The sequence below is a fragment of the Bos indicus genome, chromosome 2 (assembly GCF_029378745.1).
Source record: "Bos indicus isolate NIAB-ARS_2022 breed Sahiwal x Tharparkar chromosome 2, NIAB-ARS_B.indTharparkar_mat_pri_1.0, whole genome shotgun sequence".
Lineage (NCBI taxonomy): Eukaryota > Metazoa > Chordata > Mammalia > Artiodactyla > Bovidae > Bos > Bos indicus.
In genome coordinates this window covers 38,093,916-38,111,552 of record NC_091761.1, presented here as the reverse complement: position 1 = coordinate 38,111,552, position 17,637 = coordinate 38,093,916, and the positions used below count along the sequence as shown (strand labels likewise).

Here is a 17,637-nt window from a genome sequence, read left to right as displayed (position 1 = left end):
ATCTAACAAACCTGTTTCTGGGAATATACCCAGACAAAACTATAATTCAAAAAGATGCACACACCCCTATATTCATAGTGGCACTATTCACAATAGCCAAAATATGGAAACAACCTAAATGTTCATTGACAGATGAATGGATAAAGAAGATGTGGTACATATATACAATGGAGTACTACTCAGCCATAAAAAGTGTGAAATAATGCCATTTGCAGTAACATGGATGACACTAGAGATTATCATACTAAGTGAGGTAAGTCAGGAGAAAGATAAACACCATATGATATCACTTATATGTGGAATCTAAAATATGACACAAATGAAATGAAACAGAGTCAGACTCACAGACACAGAGATCAGACTTGTGGTTTCCAAGCTGGGGCAGGAGGGTGGAGGGCGATGGACTAGGAATTTGGGGCTGGTAGATGCAAGCTATTACATTTAAAATGGATAAACAGCAAGGTCTTAGTATATAGCACAGGGAACTATATACAATCTCCTGTGATAAACATAATGGTAAGGAATCTTTTAAAAAAAGAATGCATAAAAATTAAAAACTAAGTCACTTTGCTGTACAGCAGAGATTGCCACAACATTGTAAATCAACTATATTTCAGTTTTGAAAAGTGTCCCCATTATTACACCTTTTATTTAAAATATTTAAAATGCTTAAATATTTTGAGAACAAATTATGTTAGTGTCACATGTTTTAAAACATCAGTTGACAGTAATCTTTATATCTAATGGATGTTCACTGTGTGTGCATTCCATTTAATATCTCACTTATTTCTTGCAACAATCCCACCAAAAATATACTATTTATTTCTTCATTATATAGGTGAAGAAACTGAAGCACAGAAATGTGAAATAATTTACCCAAATGTCACACAGCTATAAAGGATAGAGACGGGATTCTTATGTTGACAACCTGATTCTAGAGCCTTCCCTCTCCACTTCTTTGACATTGTTGAGATATAAAAATAGGGCATTAGGAGGTTAGTGGAAACTATGTCAAGAACAATGTCAATAAAGTGATGAGGGCACAAGACAGCTTATAACAGATTGAGACAGGAAATGTAATTAGTAAATAAATTGCTATATCTCTTTATTATGTTGAACTGCATAAAACTGCCAATACTTAACCATTGTTTGACCTATAAAAAGGGAATTTTCTTATGGTTTAACCTAATATATGTGCTAATTTATGAGTACTGTTTTCAAGAAATTTAATATTAGAGTTAGAAAATAGAAAAATGAAATATCAAAAGTTTTCAAACTCTCAAGGCTATGTGTATGTGTGTTTTTAACAGATCTGGAAACTGCTTCAAGCCTTCTTATTCTGACCTGAGAAAAATGTACCTACAGTTAAAATATCAAATATGAGATTTGTGAATTGTATTTCAGTAGTGGAGAAAAACATTTTAACCAATCAACCACATTTCTCAGCATCAGGATGGCTGCAAAAGAACACAATTTCTAGCTCTTGTCAGAAGCAAAAGTTATCAGCTGTTTTTACATGTTAGATTCTCTCTCTCTAAATCACAAAATGAGGACTGTGCTTTTATCTACAATATCATCCAAAAATTTCTGAGAATTATGTTCTGATACATTATCTGGATATTTTAATGGCCCTCCTCACTGATTTTCCATTGGCATACAAGGATTGGATTCATAATTATCTGAATCTATATTTCAGATGAGTAAAATATACAGATCATAAACTCTTAAAAATTGATAGCTCACTTAGCATTCAAAAGTTATCCAGTTCAGTTTTTTTTACAAAGAACAAAACAGAGCCTAATAGAGGTTAAATTAATGACTTTCCCTAGGTCTTACACCATTCAAATAATATACTGAAACCTTGGTCTTCTGGTTCCTATTCTTTAGTACTGTTTTCATTATGTTATAATATGACACTTATTTTTCTTTTATGTTATGTAAGACAGGCCCATCTAATTTTCCTTTTCTTCTTTTCAACTAAAGTTCTGAATCAGCTTATCTTGATAATTATTGGGACAAGAAGCACAAGGCTGAAATGGCTCTGTAATCAAAGAAACTCCTTGGCTAAGAGGGTAGATTCTACTAGAAGCATGCGGGGACTTCACCGCTGTTCCTTTTTCCCCACCCCCTTTAATTCCTGGGGCTCTCTTTTGTTCCTCTAGCTGAGTTTCAGACTATCCAACCAGCCTTTTGATCCCCACATTTGCCTTGCCTTTAATACTGAACTGCCTGTTTCTGCCTCTGACCCGTGGCCTGGCCTGCCCTCTGGTATCCTCTTATATCTTGGTTTGTGCTTAACTGATTTCTCACTGGTTGTTTCATCACTTAGCCTTGAGCCCTAGCTTTGCTATATTCTTGATTTTTTTCATAATAGATTAAACTCAATTACAAATCCTGAGATACATGGAAAATCAACTGAATTTTATTCAGAAGCTTGAGGGGAATTGCCTGGCATCCGTGTGGAACCCCAGATTCACTCTGCAACTTGGTGACTGGAATTTGAAATTATTTCCATGGGTCACAAAGGAAGCTTCCTAGATATAAGTGAACTTTGTTGTGTAAAATGGTTATGTCATCTTAAGTTACAATAAGTCTAAAATGTAATTTTTAGTACTTTAATAGACTTCATTTTTAGAGCAGTTTTAGGTTCACAATGAAATTGAGCAGAAAATATGAAGAGTTCCAGGCAATTTTTTTTACATTGACTAACTGTAAAGAAAACTTTATTATGATTTATGTTACAAAATGAAAGATCTATTTTTAATTTATCTTTTGTGAAAATCCACTCAGAAGCTGGCTAAACTGTATAACTATACCAGTTACTAATTTATTGTCTCTCAGCTCCAAATCTACCCTTCATTATCTGCTCTATGAAAATAGAGATGGACCTTGTAACATTTCTGCTTTGCAGCTGGCACAGTGCTTAGCCATGATGGAAAAGGGTGCTGGAGGGATTCTGAAGAAGGAAAAGGCTTTCCTTCCTAGTTTCTGTGTTTACTCCTCCTTCTTGCTCCTGCTTCATGGCTGCCAGCAGCACTTGTGGGGTACACTCAGGGATGCTTGTGGAGCTCAGTTGCACCCTGTGGGCAGTTTCCCATCAAATTTCAGAAGTACTCTCATCATCAGATTCCCATCAAGTCTTGGAAGCGTGAGCATCACAATGCTTGACTTCCAGTTTGGGCATCCTGCACCCAGGTAGGGTGTTCCTGCTTGCCTAGTGACTGGGAACAACTTATGGATGAGCCCATTCAAGGACTTTCCCACCACGTGGCAGCCCACAGCCACAGTGAGATCTGAATCCCAACTGTGGAGAGGAGGGTTCGCACTCTCAAATTTGTTTCTTCCATGAGAACCCTCCTTCAGCCCTGGGACATTCTTTAAACTTCTCTATATCCTTTTATGTAACTGAGAATTATTTTTCTTAGAATTAATATTTTTTTATCTTAAACTTCCCCTATTCAAAATACTATGTTGTCTCTGCCCCTTCACTGACCTTGATTGATACATTAAACTAGGGAAAAGTAATTTTAACTTTCAGTGCAGTAAATCCTCACAGAATGAGGAAACTGGATCTCAGATGTCCTTTCCAGCTCTAAAATTACATTATTCTAGGGAATTCAAGGTTTTTCCTATATCAAATATCTCTTAAGTATAATAAAAGGAATACCACACAGCACAGTATGATTGTGTATTGTCTTTCTCAGCCTCAGTCATAGTAAATGGGTCTCTCTTTTCCTCTGAATAATGGTTTCTTTCTTCTAGGTCAAAATATTAAGTCACTGTAGCAGCCAGTATTATTTCACAAACACAGGGGGCAATCAAATACTATGAAATTCTCTGTGATGATTCTAACTAGGAAGCTATCTAAGGAACAAAATGGAAAATTAGAGATTTGTGTATGAATATGAAAGTTTAAAATATAAGTATCACTTTTCAATTTGTGAATATAAATATTGCAAGGACATATTAAGTACAGAAAAATGCTCCCTCTGATATTATTTATCCTAACACATTATGTAAGATTCCATTCACTTAACACATTACAAAAGACTTCTATTACCACACAATTTACTGTTTTGGTTTTTTTTTTTTTACCTTTCTCTGTCTTTTACTGACTGTTCAGCCATTAATTTCTTCAGTTCTTCCAGATGCCGAAGACCTCTCATTTCCATTTCCTGCCATTTCTGTTCTTTATCAGCCCGGTATTTTCTTATCTAATGTATAAGTATCACATAAAATTTAAATTAATGACAAATACAAAAACAAGGAACAAAGTTATAACAACATTATCCATTGGTTCATATAGCAAAGACTGAATTTAAATGGCCCTCCATGTTTTTGGTCTGCCTACAAAACACTGACAACAGAAAAAATAAGTTAAAACATGAAAGTACATGTCCTGAGAAACCGCATGGTTTAACAGTTTCTAAAGTGGAAATGTAACATGTGCTCAAGACCTAAAGTTTTAATATATGGCTAAAATAATCAACTTTCAGGGAACCACAATAAAAGCATATTATTGTCTCTAAAGTATATGATCTACCTGTTACTCAAGAATATTTTTATCCTCTTATGGTAATGTAGTCTTTAACAAATATAGCATTAAATCTATTTTTACTTTAAAAGCATGAGTTTATTTATGCTAATGGACAGCAAGATATTGAAAGCTTTATGCTTCTGGGGATGTGGCAGGAGATAGGTGGGAGGAAGGAGGAAAAGAAAAAATTAGCAGGGTTGTGATAAATAGTAGTTCTGACTTATGTGGTAAAATGAAGGACAAATTTATCAAGCTCAAAAAAATGAAAGTACTGTCTCACTAGGCATGTTTTACCTCCCTTTTCTGGGAATGGAGTCAGCAAGAGAAAACCTGAAGCACACATAAGCTATTTTCAGGGGGCCGAAACCATTATTCCCCTAGTGACGGTGCAACTGAAGTTTATGTTTAATTGACAGAGGACCATTCAATGACTGGCCTGCCATGCTGTGTCTGGGTCAAGAGACTGAATCTTGCTGGTAAAAAACAGTACATTAATGGTGAATTGTAGTGAGTTACTACCAGCAGAGGGGCTTTTGTAAAGGTTGGGTTAGCCTCATCCCCAAGGTGGCATTTTTCTCTTTTGAGAAGTGAATATGAAAAGCTAAGTGGTTTTCAGACTTGCCCAGCAACGTGGTCTCTGGCCCCTGGAAGAACAAGAAGAGGCATCCCAAGTGCAATGGCCACAGCCTAGCAACTCTGCAGCAGGCCTGTGACACCAGCAGCCACAACAGCAACATCCGTTCAGTGCTTAATGAGTAATTGCATGGCTCCAAGGTAAGGTGATTCTACACCAGACATGGTTGAAGTCTGAATTTGGGGGGAACAGAGAGGAAGCTAGAAAGGTAGCAGCACCAAAGATGGAAGGTGAAAGAGAGGGTAGGAAAGGGAGAAAAAGGAACACTGACACATTTCAGAGTCCTAACTGACAAATGCCTCAGCATTCTATTAGTGCCAGATATGGAAATGTTAACAACCATTATATTACCTCCCTCTGGGTTTATAACTGATCTTTATTTTATTCTTCATACTTCCTGTGTTAACTTATTTTGTGCAGTGAATATATATTTCTTTCATAATCAGAGAGAAAAGAGATACTTCAGAAAAAAATATATTGGATTACAGGGCATTTTTCTCTGGGTTCTGACCATTGACAATATTGCTTACTCCCAGCATTGACCTTGAGGGGAAGTCAGTGGTCCTTCTGCCGACAATCCCTTGACAAGAAGTGGACCAATCCCAGGTTGCTGGTATCTTCAGATCACTGACACCATCTGGTTCAGTGGCCTGTGCAGGCTCTGGAAGTGTGTCACACCTGAGGCTTTTTGGCATCTCAGAACCAACAATTTCCATCCTTGACTCTGGTATCCTCAGCCTTTGCTATAGCTAACAAATCACTCTCTCTCTCTCCCCCTCACTCCCTCCTTCCCTCTTGTCTTGGCTGAAATTCTCCTGAGTGAAGGATGCTTTTCTTATGACGCCTTGTTTGCCAGGAGGCTGGGGAATGGTTTGAGCATTTTCTGTCTTGTTAATGGCTACTTTGAGACCATGATGCTGTCCCTCACAGGTACAATGCTTTCTTCCTTTGATGTTTACACCATCTGGCTGTATTACACCATCTACCTAGCCTTATCACCAGCATGTGTGGACTTCCAGGTCTCTCTCAAATATTCATTGAGAATTCAGATATCTGAGCCACAGACACATGGGCCTTGTCTAGAAGAACTCCTTCTACCTTCCTAGTCAACTTCTGTCTGAAGCCCCTCTGACCTGCTAACTCACAGATGCATGACTTCCTCCATTCCAGTGAGCCACCTCCCCATCCAGGATTCTACTCTCATGGAGAATGGCTCCAATTCCAAGAGCTTCAATTATAGCCAGTTACCTTACAACCAGACCTATGACCCTTTCCCATCATCCCCTGTGTTCTGCTTGTATAATTTTATTCCTCTGGTATAAGCCTCGCCACAAGGCTTTGTTAATTAGTATACTTATTCCTCTGTCCCGGTAGACTGCAGAAACTGTGATTTATTATCCTCCGCACTTCCAGCAACAACCAAAGTGTCTAGGAGATAGAATATACCTAATAAACATGTGATTGATGAAAGAATTACACGACTTTATAAACTGGTACCAAATTGATGGTTTCAGTTGAATCTTTATTGACAATCAGCATTCCTTTTATGAACTCCTGGCCAGTGCTTCTCAGCTTGCTCATGGTATCATTTGAATGCCTGTTCACTATGTTAAGTTCCATACCTGCCTCTATTTCTTTGCTTTTATCAGAAGAAATGGAGATCCTAAAGATCATTTCCTTGATGTCCTGCTCGTCAGAGGAAGTGAGGAGCACTTCCAAAACTTAACCCCCACCTGGGCTCCATATCCTATTCTCCAATTCCATCTCTATAATCTTCCTCCATCACCTACCCTTTATTCCCTTGTAACTTCAACCTCTTGGTCTTTGCTTCTTTCTCCTCACATGAAAATCTAAACAAATCTTATTCATTAACCAAAATTGTAAAGTACTTTCTTTACACACCCCAAGACTGTAGCACCATACCCTTCATTGTCCCCTTTCAGTCAAGAATACTCTCCTCCAATTTTGCATCTCCTATTTTAATCCTCACCCATGATGTACCTCTGCCTCCACTCCAATTGACTACTTCTGACACTGACTTCCCAATGATCAAACCATTCATTTTATGTATTGTCTTATTTTTTTAAGTGTCTCTGTATTTGATTCTACCAGTGCTTATAGTCTTAAGAAACTAGTGACTTTGGCATTCATTTATTCAAAAAATACTTATTGAGCATCTACTTTAAGCCAGATACTTGGGATATGATGCTTAAAAAGAAATAAAGCCTTGGCTTCAAGGTTCTGAGAGTTTGTGGAAAGAGAGATAACAAGTAAATGAATGAAGAGAATATTATGTTAAATTCTGGGAAGGAAATAAATATGGCAACAATTTAGAAAAATCTGGGAAGAACTATTATAAAGCATAGTTGTAAATGACATTTGGATTAAAATTTGGAAGATGAGGGTAAGGAAACAATGAAAAGAGATGAAGGAGACCACTGAAAGAAGTGTGAGTTTTGGGTGCAATAGCATTGAGTGAGAATGACTTTGCACTTGCTCAGAGTTGGGAAGAAACCAGAGCAGCTGGAACAGGTGGTTCGAATTTAGACTGGAGGTGAGTTTGGTAAGCTAGATGGTGGTTAGATGATTAGGCAAGGATTTAGTTCTAAAAAAAGACATAGAAGAGTTTAAAGCAAAGAGTGATATGATGTGACAAATTTTTAAAAGATAGCTTGGGCTATTCAGTGAAGAATGAACAGTAGGGGAGCAAAGGAGAAATGAGAGACCAAATAGAATAAAGCAAAAATAATCACTGGGATTCAGGAAATTAAAAATTCCAATTAAAAGAGACACGTGTACCCCAATGTTCATCACAGCACTGTTTATAATAGCCAGGACATGGAAGCAACCTAGATGTCCATCAGCAGATGAATGGATAAGAAAGCTGTGGTACATATACACACTGGAGTATTACTCAGCCATTAAAAAGAATACATTTGAATCAGTTCTAATGAGGTGGATGAAACTGGAGCCTATTCTACAGAGTGAAGTAAGCCAGAAAGAAAAACACCAATACAGTATACTAATGCATATATATGGAATTTAGAAAGATGGTAACAATAACCCTGTATGCAAGACAGCAAAAGAGACACAGATGTATAGAACAGTCTTTTGGACTCTGTGGGAGAGGGAGGGGGGGATGATTTGGGGGAGTGTCATGGAAACATGTATAGTATCATATAAGAAATGAATCGCCAGTCCAGGTTCGATACAGGATCCTTGGGGCTGGTGCACCGGGACAACCCAGAGGGATGGTACAGGGAGGAGGTGGGAGGGGGCGTTCAGGATGGGGAACACATGTACGCCCGTGGCAGAGTCATGTTGATATGTGGCAGAACCGATGTAATATTGTAAAGTAATTAGCCTCCAATTAAAATAAATAAATTTAAATTAAAAAAAAAATTCAAATCTAAAATGTGCTTTTGAATAGTGTCAGAGTGCTCATTGAAGGATTAGATACAGTAGTTGAAGTTAAAAGAATCAAGGTAAATTCCTAGGGTTTTGGTAGAGCAACTGGGTAGATGATGGTACCAATAACTGAGATGGGAAATTAGAAGAAGAACAGGTTCAGAAAAGAAAGTCAGGGGCTCACTATTAAACATTAAACAGTTGACATGACTGTATAACATTTAAGTAGAAATTCCACATAAACATCTGGAGGTACACAGATGGGTAGCTCAGGAGAATTCAGGACTGGAGATCTAAATTAAGGAGATATCCTCTTAAAATTGTATGATGCCAAGGGAATAGACAACATCTGTAGAGTGAGAACATAAATAGAAAAGAGAAGGCAGTCATGCACTTTCATGTTTATCTGCCTTTTGCAGTTTTATCAACCAGTATAACTTCATTTTCCTCCTCTACATGTCAGTTTTACTCTACCATTAAGACCAGAACAAATGCCATCTTCTTGAATCTCCCTCTGAACCCTCTAGGGAAAATGTTAGCTCAATCCTTGGCATACCACTGACCCTTAATTAGGATTTTTTTACCCTCACTTCTTTGTTCTGCCTTGTACTCTTTCATTTGCTTTCAGGAGGGACTGCCACTGCCATTGTTATTGATTTGTCTGGGCATTTACTACATGCCTGGCATGCTCTGCCCTGCCTTATTGCCTGCTAAATCCTCCTGTCCATCATTTAAGACTCAACTATAGCATTGCTTTCCCAGCCTTCCTCCTTCCCCCTCTTCTCCAGACAAAGTCAGGCACTATTTTATGTATCTTTAGCATAGCCCTTTCCATATTGATCTGCATTATTCACCTTTGTATGCATAGGACATTGTATCATGTCTAACACACAATAGGGCTTAAGTGATCAGCGCTAAGGTGAGTGGAAGCATTTTCTGATCTCTGGTCTGAGAATAACAAAGTTATGGATGGGAACCAGGCCAGCAGTTTTATTTGCAGGGTAGTAAAGTCCAAACTAAACACTTCCCTAAAGACAGTTCCATTGACTTTCCATCAGTTAATAAGAGCAGGAAGTATGTGTCATGAAATACTGGCTTTGCAAGCTTCAACTAAAGTTAAGAGTATTTAACTAGCCCTTTAGAACATTTGTTGAGACATAGATTGTAAGCATACTATTTTTTAGACTTTGTGAGTGGTCCTAACAGCTTTCCAATGACAGGGGAACCAGAAAGCTAGTGCCCAGGAGACAAGCTGAATTTAAACCTTGTTTCTTCTAGGCTTACAGACGAAATTTCTTGAAAAAATTTTCTTTTCTGAAAACCAAAATGGGCCCTCATTACCCTTCATTTCCTCTTGTTATCTTTGATTCTATTGGATAGTCTTTCACAGTTCCACATTTTGTTCATTTTGGTAAAGTTAAGCCACTATAAGTATAAACAAACTTAAGAAACTATTCTCTATATAGATTTATGAGCCAAAATAATGTTGTGCTATCTTTTCAGAGGGTTTAAGATACTTTTTATATCCCACCTTACTTTTGTAATCTTCTGAACAATTTGTTTCCTATTAAAAACTTGACTAGTAAACATGATGCTTATGGTATTAGAGTAAATCAGAGTTTAATTTTAAAAATCTTGTGCTAACATTACATAAACATTGTCATTTCTTCAGTCTGAGTTATAATTCAGTATGGAATAAAAATGTCTTATTTACACATAGAAGGGTTTCCCTTATGGCTCAGATGGTAAAGAATCTGTCTGTAATGCAGGAGACCTGGGTTGGGAAGATCCCCTGGAGAAAGGAATGGTAACCCACTCCAGTATTTCTGCCTGGAAAATCCCAAGGACAGAGGAGTCTGGAGGCTACAGTGCATGGGGTGGCAAAGAATCGGACATGACCAAGCAACTAATACATGCATTTTTCAGACATTAGAAAGTTAGGGCTAAAGCATTATAGTAGGAAGACAGTTTAGTCTCTGATTTCAAGCAATCTATGTGATATTGAATCTTTGAACAAATAAACTTCTGGACCTTGCTCCTAAGTCATTACAAAGGTTTCAATGACTTACTCAGGAGGAGGTCATTATTTTTAACCAGATAGACAAAATATATGAAATATGAAGTGAAAAATATCCAGTTCCATTCCTCATAAACCACTGAGGTAAAACAATTTTAATTTAACTTTCTAAGATTTCATTTACTTAGCTAATTCCTTGCATCTTTTCTACTTTGGCCTAGAATATGCACTGCCACACACACACACACACACACACACACAAATGTGTCATTGCTATATATGAAAACATGACAGGACCTCTTAATAAAAAAAGCATTTTTTTTACTTTAAATTTTCCCACTTGTTTCACATAGATGAGCCTATATCACATAAAATCACCACCAACAGAAGTTTGACTCATTTCTATGCAATCAGTTTGACAATCATCTATATTTTGCCACATAAATTTTCATACATTTGTGTGAACTTCTGAAAGGTTAGGAACATGCTTTACACTGCAGCATTTATTTGTAACCACTAGTATCACATCTTGGAGATAAGATATATACAAGACACATATTTGCTAAATTACTCCAGTAGAAAATAATATGGAAAGGCAACATTGTACATAGCACTTTTCTTGTATCAATTCATATAAATCCAAACCTATTAATAAAGCATCCAGATAGATAATAATGACAGACCATAGACATGAGTGAACCAATTTGTTTAGTCGTGTGGTGTATAGAGGTATGTTTAATCCCAGCAGAGCATGGGAACATGACACTTCTCTAAGTCAAATTGTCTATGGAAGCCAAGTTCAAGGTTTTTCATGCTAAAGATGGACACTTGGTCACTTCCATCCTCAGAACCTTTCAACTAACATCTCTTCATCCTTTATGGTATAGAGATCTCTGTGGGCTTTAATCCAGGATGTGCTGAAGCTTCTGAGCAAAAAATTAGCCTCAAAAGAATTATTTTGCAGAACATACTTTATGCAAAGATGGGACAACTCTCTACATGGGTAAAAAATTAAAGCTAGTTCTCTGGTTTTTAAAATAGAAAATCAGTTTTTACACCCTCCTGCCTGGTTATTTGAATATAATGGATCTCCTTTCAGTCTACAGTTCAGACTATTTGTATTTCAGCTACTTACTTTCAGTGTCTTGAAGATTTTTGACACCAATCTCCAATCTGATAAACAAGAGCATCTACCATTAGTGAGAGGGTAAACTGTCATACTCTTTTAGAAGAATAAATAGGGAAATGACTAGCAAAAGTCTTAAAAATTAAAAAATGAAGTTTAAGAATTAATACCAGATACCTATACAAAGATTTATATATAGGTATATTCATTACAGCCTTAAAATAGGCTGAAAAATTGGAAATAATATAATACCTCCCAAACAAGAAATTGGTTAAATGCAATTATTCACATAATGAAACACTAAGCAAGCACTAAAAATTATGTGGTAGAAATACAGAGTAAAATACCCTGGATATATTGACAGATGGGAAAAATCAGATTAAAAATATATACGTAGTATGTATGCAGTTAAATTAAAATCCTGCCTGGTGGGCTATGGCCCATAGGGTTGCAAAGAGCTGGACATGACTAAAGCGACTTAGCAGAGTTGGTGAAGGATATGGAGGCCTGGCGTGCTGTGATTCGTGGGGTCACAAAGAGTCGGACACGACTGAGTGACTGAACTGAACTGATACATAAGGAAAAAAGAATATAAGAAATGTTCTAATATAAATATAAGAACATTTAATCTTTTGCTAATGGTTTACAATTTGGGGTGGATTTATGGTATTTTGTGTGCTTAATTGTATTTTCCAAACTATCCACAATGGACATAAAAGACTTCATAATTACAAAAGGATGTATTAAAAATATAGCCAAGAAAAATCAAAATTTAGAAGGAATATTTATGGGACATGACTGGTATTCATTCTGGAAGTTTCAAAATTCTATTCCCATATCAAATCAGATGACAAAAATACTGTATATCCTTGTATATAACATTTTCTATATTTGTCACCTTGCATGCACCACTTTCCATTTTTGTAAAAAAGTTTTATAGAATTATGATTTAATTTTATTTTGAAGGCCTTATAAAGGTTAACACAATATTATATGAGAGTTGGTTTAGACGCAGTAAAACTACTGAAAATGCTTTTCCTTGGGCAGTTTGCCTCCCTCCCCCTGCCAGCTCTGGTTGTGCTAGATGTTGTCTATTATTAGCAAATAAGAACTAAATGCTTCCTTTTAACTTTACCCATGTTCAATTACAGCACCCCTTTTTAGTCTTGGTGTGCTGACATAACTATATTCCCATCCTCTTGGTTTTTTGTCTCTTATTCTCTTACTAATTTTCTATTTTAACGATTCCTAATAGGAAACAGATGGCACACTCAAAATTAGGATAAATCCAGAAGAATGTAATACGGGGACGATGATAAAGAAGATTGGAATGCAGGGCAATCACAAGGGCGCATGTGGCAGCCAGGCTGCTCTACCCAGAGCCAGAGAAGAGCTTGTCAGGTGGCCTTCCCCATCTCCTGCACGGGGAGGGCCACCTGGCTAGGGCTGAGACCTTTGTGGGAGGACACAGCTAGTCAACACAACTCTGCAGGGTCAGGAGCTGCGAGAACAGCGGTCCCAACCTCACTTTCTTATCTTACCTTCATCCGTAGCATTCCACTTCGACTGAACCCAACCAAAGGCGCAAGAATAAGGGAGCCTCCTATAAGACAACTCTCAGGGACATAGAGCAGAATGGAGAGCAGACATGACCGAGTGGGTGTATATCTAGCACAGTAACATTAGTGCCTTTATTATAAATTGTTTGGAAGTATGTGGTTTCTATATGTGTAAGTAAATAACATGAATTTTTTTAGGTGATGTTCACTTTGGTCATTTATGTGAGCATTTTTCCCATAGCTGAGCTGCCAACTCAAATTGGCAATAGCTATTTTCTGCCACAATGTAGTCTTATGTCCCTAGAACATGATGAGCCAAGAAAGTATTCTGGGGTAAACACATTAGTTATCTCCCTCTTAATTGAAATGCCAGGTGGATTTAAAAATAACTGTGATATCTTCTTTAGGAGTAAAGTCTATTTTCAGTCTGGGCATTGAAATATTACATAATGATCATGTCATATGTTGATATGACTAAAATGAATTTGTAATCTTGTTTAATTTCTCTCTTTTCACTATTCATTAAAAAGGGAGTATATATACTGAGGATGTTGTATTTCAAAGCCTGAAGTGTCAGGGAGAGTGAAAAGTGAAAAGTAATCAAACCTAAGAGTCATTCAATCATGACTTCTTAGAGCTGAGGTGATTTCAGCAATCATTTAATTCAAACACTTCATTTTACAATTGAGTAAGCAAAATCCCACAGAGCCTACATATCTTGCCCAAGGTCACCCACCTTGCTAGGGTCTCCTAGTTTGACATATTTTCCTCTATATCTCAGCATCAAAGTACAGTTGTATTCTGTTCATTCACTAAATTCACTCATTCAAACAATATTTATTGAGTGCCTTGTATCAGGCACTGGAGATAAAACAATAAGAAAATGGACAAATTCCTCCTTTTTATTGGGCTTACATTCTAGAAGAGACAGTCAATAAATAAATAAATAGATGTCAGACAAATGATAAATGCTAAGAAAAAAATTAAGTAGGGTGAATGGACACAGTGACAGGGAAGGAGGATGCTATTTTAAGTTTGGTAATCAAGGACAGATGCTCTCTTTGATAAGATGACATTTGAGTGGGACCCTGAATGGAGTGAGTGAGTTATGCAGACATCTGGGAGAAGACTCTTCCAGGCACAGGGGACAACCGGTGCAAAAGGGTAAGGGGACCTGTACTAGGGTGTTTGAAGAGGAAGAAGCAGGTTGTGACGGGTGGAGCAGGAGAAGTGATGGGGAAGTGGCAAGATATGAGATCCAAGAGATATTGAGTGCAATGCAGGGAACGATGTAATCTGATGTGACTTTTAAAAACACTCTGACTGCTATGTGGGAAACGGATGAAGAGGGAGGGTGGGAATGGAAAAGGAGGAGGCAGAGAAATTAATTATAAGAGTAAGAAATTTATAATAGTTCTGATTTGAAACATGGAGCCTTATATTCATAACAATAGGCAAGGCATGACAATGTGAGTATAGGATGTAAGGGGAAGGGATGAGTCAAAATATCATGGCTTTGGAACTCAAACTAGGGCTCTGGGACAACCTAGAGGGGTGGGATGGAGTGGGAGGTAGGAGGGAGGCTCAAGAGGGAGAGGACATATGTATACCTATGGCTGATCTATGTCGATGTATGGCAGAAACCAACACAATATTATAATCATCCTTCAATTAAAAATAAATAAGGAAGAAAAGGGGCAGGAAAAAAAAAATCAAGATGTTTAGCCCAAGCACTGGGAGAATAGGTTTCTATTTGTTGAGAAATGGAATGTGGAAGAAAGAGAAGGTTTAGAGGGAAAAGCAAGATTATATTTGGGACATATTAGATATGAAACAGTGAGATGTGAGACAGTGAGTTTGCAGTTCAAGAGAGAAACCTCTACCAGAGATATTAATTGGTAATTTGAGTCAGCATGTAAATGGCATATGAAGTATATTGGGTCCATTGAGATCCCCCAGAAAGTTCTCCAAGGGAACTCCAAGACTTAGAGGTGGAATGGTGAAGAGGATCCATCCAAATTTATTGAGGACAACCCAGGGAAATAAAACAAAGAGAATGGCTTCCTAGAAGCTAAATACCAGGTTTTCCAAAGAGGAGGCGATGATCACTTCCATCTTAATAGCTTATGTAAAGTGAGGACTGAGAATTGACCCCTGAAATTAGCAACATGGAGATCACTAATGCCTTTGACAAGCACAATTTTGCTGGAATCAAGGGAGAAAATGGCTCCAGAGACAATGGATGGGAAGAAGTGAGGACAGTGTGTATAGGCTACGGAGGTGATGTGATTTTCTTAAGGGAAGATATGTGAAGTCAAGGGAGAGTAATTTTTTTTTTATTAATAAATACAAGTCAGAACGGTATATTTGTAGGTTAATAGGAAAGATCTAGAACAAAAGGAGGGGAATCATGGTGGTGGGAGAGAGATTTGATGGCCTTGAGCAGGAGAGGGGGAACAGGATCCTGAGCATAAATGAAGGGACTGGCCATAGACAGGAGCACAAATACATAATGCATTGTAAAAGAAAGAAAGGTAGCGAATGGGTACAGATTCTGATAGGTTGGTAAATGCAATACTGAAAGCCCGTGGAAATTCTCTTCTTGTGAAATATAGACAGGCTTAAAATAAAACTCACATCAAAATCATTATTATTTTCTTCAGTCAACTTAACAAAAGAACACCACCAAGGAGGCAAAGCTGGTTTCTTTTTTTTTTTTTTTTAACCTGTTCACAAAACATGTCTTATACTTGACACTTCACCTGTGATCAAACTATAACGGTCTGGTTCCTTGTACTGTTAAGCTATACTGGTTCATTAACCCAAGGAGAGAAATCCTGAGAGAATATTAACAAGAATAAGACAGACTGTACCTGTAGAACATGAAAGAAATACTCCTAGGAAGCAGACTACTAAAGAGATTTTAAATTAACAATTACCTATCTAACAGTTCTGAGTAAACTAGGACACGATCAAAGCCATGAAAATGACCCGAAAGCAAATAGTTTGAAACCAAGTGTTCTTAAAATGGATTAATCACAAAATCAGCAGTAAACAGCAATCAGAGTGATGGGCAGCACAGCACAGTGTTTAATGTCATGAATGATGGAGTTGCACCTCCTGGGTTCAAATCTTAGCTGCACCTCTTAGGGGCTATGGGACTTTGGGGAAATTATGTTTCCTCTATGTATCTCTGTTTCTTCATCTATAAAATGAAGATCATATTAGTACCCACCTCTTAGGGTTATTAAGAAGATTAAATAAACGCAGAACAGTGCCTTGCACATAGCAAGCATTGCATAGGTGTCTGTTAATTAAATCAAATCACCATGAATAATCAAGACCCAGCCAGAAAATGCAGCCAAAAATTGACACCTGGAGATAATTTTTAAGACTTTACTTTTTAAATTTCCTACTGGGAAATCTTTTACAGAAAAACAAATACATCTGCTTCTTGATCATCCTGGATATTTTTCTCCCTCCATCTGACTTTTTCTTCAAATTGTATCCTGACAAAGATTAGGAAGAATCCATAATCAGCATTTCCATGCTCAAAAAAGAAATTCTAATGGAAATCTTCACTTTAAAAGACATGGAAACTAAAAAAGTGAGTCTCTTGTATTACCATCCTACCTTTCTGTCACTTACTGACTCAAATACCAAGAGCTGACTCTACATTTGGACTCATATTAGAAGATCATAATCAGTAAACAAGTTCTGTTAATGTTAATTTCTAAATTTTAATGACAAAATACACAATATTATTATTTTAAAATTATATGATCCTTGATTTATTTTTTTTCTCCCATACAACATTCATTTCTTTACTCATATAGCATCATTCAGAGGACTGGTTAAATATTCAGAAGGTAAAATCTGAACCCCCAAGTTTATTTTGGAGTCATTTCTACATGAAATATACATTAACTATCTTTTCCTTTTGACCAATGTAATATCCTGATGGTTAATTTACCTGCTAGATTTTATAGCAACACCTACTTAAACTTTGTGTGATCACATTTCTGGTAGTTAGTAATTGAGGAAACTACAAAACAGAGGTTGGGAAGTCATTCAATAGATGGTCCTCAGCCAGATGGTCCTCAGCTACTTCTTTAGCTGTAGTAGCAGGAGGTTCCTTTGCAAAAAAGTTTGCAGTGAGAGATTTGGGTAGGTGGATTTTAGAGAAGAGGTCAAACTGGTGTTCAGAGAGATTCAAGAGACATTTTTAGGGTCTAAAGAGTCTATAAAAGTTTTTACATTCTATATTCTTCATTTTATAAAGATGTAAAAAAGTGTTATAAACCAATCTGAGATCATCTGAATGTCCCTTCCTGACTAAATGCCTCCATGGTGGTT

General features: G+C 37.1%; 1 protein-coding gene across 8 annotated transcripts in view; it reads right to left on the bottom strand.

Annotated features, from left to right (window-relative positions):
* Positions 1 to 17,637, bottom strand: part of CCDC148 (coiled-coil domain containing 148) — a 301,195-nt gene that overhangs the window by 64,343 nt on the left and 219,215 nt on the right. For all 8 annotated transcript variants that reach the window (XM_070767653.1, XM_019972422.2, XM_070767656.1 and 5 more), the window contains one exon: positions 4,096 to 4,214. In XM_070767653.1, coding sequence (XP_070623754.1) covers positions 4,096 to 4,214 — 119 coding nt within the window. The remainder of the gene's footprint in view (positions 1 to 4,095; positions 4,215 to 17,637) is intronic.